The sequence below is a fragment of the Lagenorhynchus albirostris genome, chromosome 9 (assembly GCF_949774975.1).
Source record: "Lagenorhynchus albirostris chromosome 9, mLagAlb1.1, whole genome shotgun sequence".
In the NCBI taxonomy this organism is placed as follows: domain Eukaryota; kingdom Metazoa; phylum Chordata; class Mammalia; order Artiodactyla; family Delphinidae; genus Lagenorhynchus; species Lagenorhynchus albirostris.
In genome coordinates, this window is record NC_083103.1 from 17,595,953 (window position 1) to 17,604,668 (window position 8,716).

Sequence of the window (8,716 nt, forward strand, 5' to 3'; positions counted from 1 at the left end):
TGTTATAAAAGTGTTGACCCTTGTGCTTAGCATGTCACATAAAACTGGCCAGAGAATGGATGAGATATGGTGGCCATAAAAGTCATCACATGGGCCAAGGGAAAAATAAAGCCAAGGGACGTCCATGTGAAATATGTTGGAAGCAGCTGGGAAATTAAAAGACTTAAAAAATAAATAGATGAATAGATAACATATGTTCACATATAAATTTATTTAAAACAAATACACATGAATCTATGTTATGTTATATAAAGTATATATAATATAAAAAAATAATTTTTATACTTAAACATTTCAAAAAAGGATTTTGTAAAAAAAGGATTCATATAATATTTTTTAAATAGTATGGTTCCTACAATCTTTTCCATCCCCCCCATTTCTCCATCAGTAACAATAACAGTTAACAATCAATTGTTATTTTTTTTAATATTTATTTATTTTCCTTATTTTTTTGGCTGTGTCGGGTCTTAGTTGCAGCACACAGGATCTTCCTTGAGGCACACGGGGTCTTTCATTACGGCGCGCAGTCTCTATGTTGCGGTGCTCAGGCTTCTCTCTAGTTGGGGCATGCGGGTTTTCTCTTCTCTAGTTGTGGAGTGCAGGCTCCAGAGCATGTGAGCTCAATAGTTGTGGTGCGTGGGCTTAGTTGCCCCGCGGCACATGGGATCTTAGTTCCCCGACTAGGGATTGAACCCATGCCCCCGGAATTGGAAGGTGGATTCTTTACCACTGGACCACCAGGGAAGTCCCCAATTGTTATGTTTTTACACACATATTCTAAACCCACTCAAATACATACAAACAGAGTGTTATTGTTGTTTTGTTTAACAAAAATGTTATCCTAGTATACATAAATTTTCATAAACTGATTTATTCACTCAAATCAATCTTCTCCCATGAGAATATATACAAATTACACTTTTTTAAAAGCTATATCTTATTAAATAGTAATTTAATCAGGCTACTTTATTTCATTAGTGTGTGTTTTTCTCACTGTGTATAATGTACAACTATCACATAAATATTTGTTAACTGTACACTCTGTTTCCCTCTTCTTATTGTTTTCCCATGAAAGTCTCCTTCACACACATTTCTTCGTTGTGCCTTGTATCTTCTTGTCCTGAGATGGAGGATTAAATGTTCAAAAAGGAAAGTAGTCACCATGGTAAATGTATGTTTGACCTGAGAGCAAGTTTGCTTGTTTGTTTTAAGCTATCGCTTATATATTTACTGGTTTGATTGTACATTGATAAAGCCCATTTCAAAAAATTGAACAATAAAATGTTAAACTTGGGAAACTCTGAAATTTTATAGTCTGACTTCCCACTTCATGCAAATCCTTCTTTGTAGACCTTTATACCTTCTCATAAGCTTCTTTCTCTGCCTGAAAATGAACTTTGGTTCCTTCAACTAAAATCTCTCTACTACTTAAGCTCAACTTACGACATCACCTCCAAGAAGCTTTCTCTGATTGCCCCAAGGCATTAAGATGTCCCTCTGGCGCTCGAAGAGCAACCCGTGTTTGCAAGGATCAGTATATTTTTCACTTGCTATTGTAATTGTGGATGTGATTTTCTATTTCCTCTGCTAGATTATAACCTCTCTCATTGGAAGGAAATCTGTCCTCTTTCACATCTGTGTTTCCAGTGCATAACGTGATATATAGAGAAGTACTAAGAACTCTTTTTCAGTAGAATAACTGATTAAATGAATACATATGCTACCTTCTTTTTAGACTTCTCCTTGCCTATGTGTGTGTGTGTGATATTTTAATAGACAATAGACATATGTGGTGCACCAGTTTGAGAAGTGGAATGCTTGTTGAAAGGATGGGACTTAACTTTAGATAATCTTACCGCTAACAAAATGTCTGTGTTGTGAAAGAAGAAAGAGAGAGGTGGTTATTTTTGCAGAGATGGCTTGTTTGCTTCAGTGTATTGGCGGAGCTCTCTTAACCTAGATTTCATTCTGTTTGCTCTCTTCATGTGAAACCATGCAGCTCATACCTACATATCTTTCTCTAATAAAAGAGTTGTCTTAAGGAAACAAATCAGCAGCTGTCAAGGGGGTGCCAGAATGAGTCATTTGCAGTCAAGATAGCCGATTCCCCATGCTGATGGATTCACCAACTTTTCAGAGCCTCTGAGAGTTCACCTGCTTGTCACAGAGCATAGCACTTTGGTCCAGCTTTGAAATGAGGAGTGTCCCTTCACTGGGATTCAAGCTGATTGCCCCTTTGTCACCAGGTTTTAGCTTCTAGGATAAGGTTGTACCTTTCACTCAAACAAGTACTGTTAGAGCTCAAGGTTAAAAGATTCACCTTGATGTTTTCTCCAGATAAGCTGTGATGGTAAAGACATTCTCATGTAAGCAGCTGAGGTTCCATTTATGTGGAAAAGTGAACCCATTCTCCCAAATTCCAGGTAGTTCAACATAATCCAGTATGATAATTACTTCTTGGTTATGAAATAGCCAAGAACCTGAGAAAGCATCTAATCCTACTTCAGAGGAAACTGAAGCCCAGAGATCTAAGAGTTTCTGTGGTCTCCCAGCCAGAACTGGCTGACACAATGCTCAAATCCAAGAATGATATCCTTGTCACTTTACTAGAAACACACCCTTTCTTCTTATTCTCCCTTATAGGCTGGTACTGGAGGTTTATATGACTACCTGGTGGGCAGTAAGGATATTGAATGGTTAGGGAAGTTTGTAAAAAAAAAAGGGTACCCTGGCTTTTTTTCAGGCAGCTGGGAAGATGACAGACATTCAGACTGAGCGTGCCTACCAAAAGCAACTGACCATCTTTCAAAATAAGAAGAGGGTCCTGCTTGGAGAAACTGGCAAGGAGAAGCTCCCGTTATACTACAAGAACATTGGTCTGGGCTTCAAGACACCAAAGGAGGCCATGGAGGGCACCTACATTGACAAGAAATGCCCTTTTACTGGTAATGTCTCCATCCGAGGGCGGATCCGGTCTGGCGTGGTGACCAAGATGAAGATGCAGAAGACCGTTGTCATCCACCGACACTACCTCCACTACATCCGAAAGTACAACTGCTTCTAGAAGCACCACAAAAACATGTCTGTGCACCTTTCCCCCTGCTTCAGGGATGTCCGAATCAGCGACAGTGTCACAGTGGGCGAGTGCCGGCCCCTGAGCAAGATGGTGTACTTCAACATGCTCAAGGTCAACGAGGATGACGGCACCAAGAAGCACTCCAGCAGTTCTAAGACTGGACCACTGCCCGCTGCCCCAAACAAAATAATTTATTTTCCCAGTCGAAAAACAAAGAAACAAAAAAACTGTACCCTGGGTCTTTCTTTCCCTCTTTCCTGTTTTTAGAAGTGATATAGTGTAGTGTAGTGATATAGTGTAGCATTTAAGTGTAAAAACCCTGAAGCCAGACCACACAGTTTAGAACGCAGGATTCATCACTTACTAGCAAAAGAAAGGAGTGTGTTAATCTGTCTGTGCCCCAGTGTTCTCAGCACTAAAATGGGATAGCCATATGTTTGTTGAGAAGTTTAAAAGAGTTAATTAAAGCCAAGTACTTAGAACAATGACTAGCACAGAGTAAGCTCTCAGTAAATATTACCTGTGTTTATTCATAGGTGTATATGGGAATGGGATGAAAACTACTGTCTTCCCCTCTCTATCTTTGTGTTTAGAATTAAAGTGAGCTCTTTGTTTTGCTGTATATTTCTCAAGGTTTCAACTTTATTTCCTTTGCTTGGGTATAATCTTAAGCCCTCTGCTTTTATCTGAATCATGAGGGAATAAACATAGAGTGGTATCTATCTAAGAGCATGGGTTTGGGTGTCAGTCAGACTGCAATTTTCGAATGACTGGAGTCAGTCCATTTGTTTGCCAGAACTGCTATCTAAGGCCTTATAGAATATTTTACGTATCAACAACGTAATGTCATAGAGGCTCAAGAGACCCACTTTATGGCAAAGGCAGTGTGAAAGTTTATATATGTCTATAGAATCCACTTGTCCTCTCATATACCACACCACCCAGAAGCTGTTGGCCTAATACAGCAATATACTGAGTTGTTAAAGGCACAACTAAGGCACCAACTTGGAGACAATATGCTGTGAAGATGGGGTGTCATTCTCTAAGACAGCGGTCCCCAACCTTTTTGGTACCAGGGACCGGTTTTGTGGAAGATAATTTTTTACAGATGGAGAGGGAGAGGAGAACAGTTCAGGCAGTAATGCGAGCAAAGAGGACAGAAGGGGAGCAGCAGATGAAGCTTCGATGGCTTGCCCACCGCTTACTTCCTGCTGCGTGACTGGTACTGTGGCCCAGGGGTTGGGGACCCCTGCTCTAGGACATTACATGTACCTTATATCAACATCCATCATATGATGCTGCCTCCAATGGATAGAAAATATTGGTCTGAGAAATAATAGATATGGGCAAGAAGACTGCACTTTTCATTATTTCCAATGTTCTACTTGGGGAATTTGTGGTCACTCAAATCCCCTTCATTCTGTGCTCTTCTAGATTAGAAGTTATGGTCTCCAGAAAGAGAAATGCTTCCCCCAGGCAATCAGCAAGAGATCCATTTAACTTTGAGCTAAGACCGCATTGTGGGCTCCTCCTGCCAAGGGACCAACAGGGAGGAATAAAATTCACAATCTTGGTAGGCGTAATTGACCTGGATCATGAAGAGGAGGTAGGGCTGCTGTCACACAATGGGAGCAGGAAGAAATATGTTAGACATCCAAATTATCCACTTGGATATCTCTTAGTTCTCCCTTGTACAATTTTGATGATACATGGATAAGTTTAGTGGCCAGTGCTTTCAACTGACATGGAAAGCAGAAGTACAGACTTCTCAGGGATGAGGGTCTTGTTCATTCCACATGGTGAACCACCAAGACCCACAGTGATGCTAGCTGACAATGAAGGGAATCTAGAATGGATAGTATTGGATGAAGATAATGATAATCAGTTGTAGGTTCAAGACCCAGTTATAGCAGCAGGGGCTGCAGTTCATCCTACTAATCTCCCACTTGTGAGTTTCTTCCAGCAGAAGAGGCCCACCCAGAGCCTTGAAGTGATATGATGTAAGTGAATTCAAATGTCATCAGGCATCAGCTTTGATAGACTCTGTGTTGTGCTGCATGGATCTCTCTTTTAGGACTGATATAGTTACCCAACTACTGATCAGGTTGTGGGCTGACAACTTTCAGTTATCAGGTTAGGAAGGTTGACTAACCCCGTTTTGGGGGGTATCCCATTTCCGATTACTGATGGTCTCAGTGGTATAAAGCTGGACCCCTCACCTTAACTTGTGACGACCCTGAAGGACTACCCTAGGTTCAGAGCTCCCTGTAGGGTTGTCTGAGGCCTTAATTGATACTGCATTGCAGCCTGACTTCTCCCTGCATTCAATCCTGCTTTCTTTTTCTTTTCCCTCCAGATATTAATACTAAGAATAGTCCCTATTAAACTTTCTGCATGCTATTCTTTATCTCAGGGTTCCTGGGGACTTCTACTGATGATGCTACCTGAATATACACCCAAATAAGTAGGAAACAAGATAGGCACAAAACATTCATTTCAGCAGTGATTGTAAGAAAAAAAATGCCATTAGCAAGGCTGGTCTGCTCATTGAATAACCTATGGTACCCTTAAAAGGCAGTACCACAAAACAATCAAAAAGAATAAAGAAGATCTCTATGAAGTATATGGAGACAGTCCATATTTTAAAGTGAAAAAGGAAATAAAGGTTCAGAACAGTGTACATAATATGCAAACTTTTGTATAAAAGAAAAGGAAATAAATATAAAAAATAATTATCGGCCAATTTTGATGTACTAGATAATGAAGTAATAAATGAAAATGGCTACACACTGAGGATGAGTGTGAATAAAATGAAAAGAAAAGATATAATGACCAGAATTGTCTGTAAATACAATAAACCTTAAAATTGAATTCAGATATCAACATATAAACATAATTGCACTTTAAATTGACAACATAAACACATTAAAGGCAGTAATTATTTCAAGAAACTGTGGAACACAATACTCTATTCCTAATACGATATATTTAAAGGGAAAAAAGAGAAAAAAATTAGATATGGCTTAGTGGGATTATTGTTAATAGTAAGTTTGGGAGATTAGTTGAAGATGGCGGAGTAGAAGGATGTGTGCTCACTCACTCTTGCAAGAGCATCGGAATCACAATTAACTGCCGAACGATCATTGACAGGAAGACCCTGGAACTCACCAAAAAAGATACCCCACATCCAAAGACAAAGGAGAACCCGCAGTGTGGTGGTAGGCGGGGCACAATCACAATAAAATCAAATCCCATAACCACTGAGTGGGTGAGTCACAAACTGGAGAACAATTATATCACAGAAGTCCACCCACTGGAGTGAAGGTTCTGAGCCCCACGTCAGGCTTCCCAGCCTTGGGGTCTGGCAAAGGGAGTTGGAATTCTCAGAGAATCAGACTTCGCAGGCTAGCGGGATTTGATTGCACAACTCTGACAGGTCTGGGGGAAACAGAGGGCACACACAAGATTGTGTGTGCATCAGGACACAGAGGGAAGGAGAGTGACACCATAGGAGACTGAACCAGACCTACCTGCTAGTGTTGGAGGGTCTCTTGCAGAGGCAGGGAGTGGCTGTGGCTCACTGTGAGGACAAGGGCACTGGCAGCAGAAGTTGTGGGAAGTACTCCTTGGTGTGAGCCCTCCCAGAGTCCGACATTAGCCTCACCAAAGGGCCTGTAGGCTCCAGGGCTGGGTGCCTCAAGCCAAACAAGCAACAGGGAGGTAATTCACCCCACCCATCAGCACACAAGCAGATTAAAGTTTTACTGAGCTCTGCCCACCAGGGCAGCACCCAGCTCTACCCACCACCAGTCCCTCCCATCAGAAAACTTGCACAAGCCTCTTATATAGCCTCATCCACTAGAGGGCAGACAGCAGAAGCAAGAAGAACTACAGTCCTGCAGCCTGTGGAATGAAAACCATATTCAGATAGAAAGAAAGAGAAAGATAGAGAAAATGAAAAGGCAGAGGACTATGTACCAGGTGAAGGAACAAGATAAAACCCCAGAAAAACCACTAAATGAAGTGGAGATAGGCAACCTTCCAGAAAAAGAATTCAGAATAATGATAGTGAAGATGATCCAGGACCACAAACAAAGAATGGAGGCAAAGATCTAGAAGATGCAAGAAATGTTTAACAAAGAGATAGAAGAATTAAAGAACAAACACCTAGAAGAATTAAAAAACAAAAAAACAGACATGAACAATACAATAACTGAAATGAAAAATACACTAGAAGGAATCAATAGCAGAATAACTGAGGCACAAGAACGGTTAAGCGACCTGGAAGACAGAATGGTGGAATTCACTGCCACATAACAGAATAGAGAAAAAGAATGAAAAGAAATGAACACAGCCAAAGAGACCACTGGGACAACATTAAATCCACCAACATTTACATTATAGGGGTCCCAGAAGGAGAAGAGAGAGAGAAAGGACCCGAGAAAATATTTGAAGAGATTATAGTTGAAGACTTCCCTAACATGGGAAAAGATAGCCACCCAAGTCCAGGAATCACAGAGAGGTCCCAGGCAGGATAAACCCAAGGAGAAACACACCAAGACACATAGTAATCAAATTGACAAAAATTAAAGACTAAGAAAAATTATTGAAAACAAGGGAAAAATAACAAATAACATACAAGGGAATTCCCATAAGGTTAACAGCTGATTTCTCAGCAGAAACTCTACAAGCCAGAAGGGAGTGGCATGATATATTTAAAGTGATGAAAGGGAAGAACCTAAAAGCAAGATTACTCTCAATGTCAAAGATCTCATTCAGATTCAGTGGAGAAATCAAAAGCTTTATAGACAAGCAAAAGCTAAGAGAATTCACCACCACTAAACCATCTTTACAACAAATACTAAAGGAACTTCTCTACATGGGAAACACAAAAAAAGGAACCTACAAAAACAAACCTAAAACAATTAAGAAAATGGTAATAGAAACACACATATAAATAATTATGTTAAATGTGAATGGATTAAATGCTCCAACCAAATAACACAGGCTCACTGAATGTTTACAAAAACAAAACCCATATATATGTTGTCTACAAGAGACCCACTTCAGACATAGGGACACATACAGACTGAAAGTGAAGGGATGGAAAAAGATATCCCATGCAAATGGAAATCAAAAGAAAGCTGGAGTAGGAATACTAATATCAGATAAAATAGACTTCAAAATAAAGAATGTTACAGGAGACAAGGAAGGACACTACATAATGATAAAGGGATCAATACAAAAAGATATAACAATTATAAATATATATGCAAGTAACATAGGAGCACCTCAATACATGAGGCAAATGCTAACAGCTATAAAAGAGGAAATCAACAGTGACACAATAATACTGGGGGAATTTAACACCTCACTTACACCAATGGACAGATCATCCAGACAGATTAGTAAGGAAACAGAAACTTTAAATGACACAATAGACCAGGTACATTTAATTGGTATTTATAGGACGTTCCATCCAGAAATATCAGATTACACTTTCTTCTCAAGTGCTCATTGCCCATTCTCCAGGATAGATCATATCTTGGGTCACAAATCAAGCTGCGGTGAGTTTAAGAAAATTGAAATCATATGAAGCATCTTTTCTGACCACAACACCATGACATTAGAAATAAATTA

The 8,716-nt window shown here is 39.9% G+C and overlaps 1 protein-coding gene across 1 annotated transcript; it reads left to right on the forward strand.

The window, feature by feature from the left end:
* Window positions 1-2,740: 2,740 nt before the first annotated feature.
* On the forward strand, window positions 2,741-3,210 carry LOC132525184 (small ribosomal subunit protein uS17-like). Its single transcript, XM_060157720.1, has one exon. The coding sequence runs from the start codon at window positions 2,756-2,758 to the stop codon at window positions 3,062-3,064; it is 309 nt and encodes a 102-aa protein (XP_060013703.1). The 5' UTR covers window positions 2,741-2,755; the 3' UTR covers window positions 3,065-3,210.
* Window positions 3,211-8,716: the final 5,506 nt, after the last annotated feature.

Excerpts from the sequence above, each read along its gene's own strand:
- LOC132525184 (XM_060157720.1), top strand. The coding sequence starts at position 2,756 with ATGACAGACATTCAGACTGAGCGTGCCTACCAAAAGCAACTGACCATC.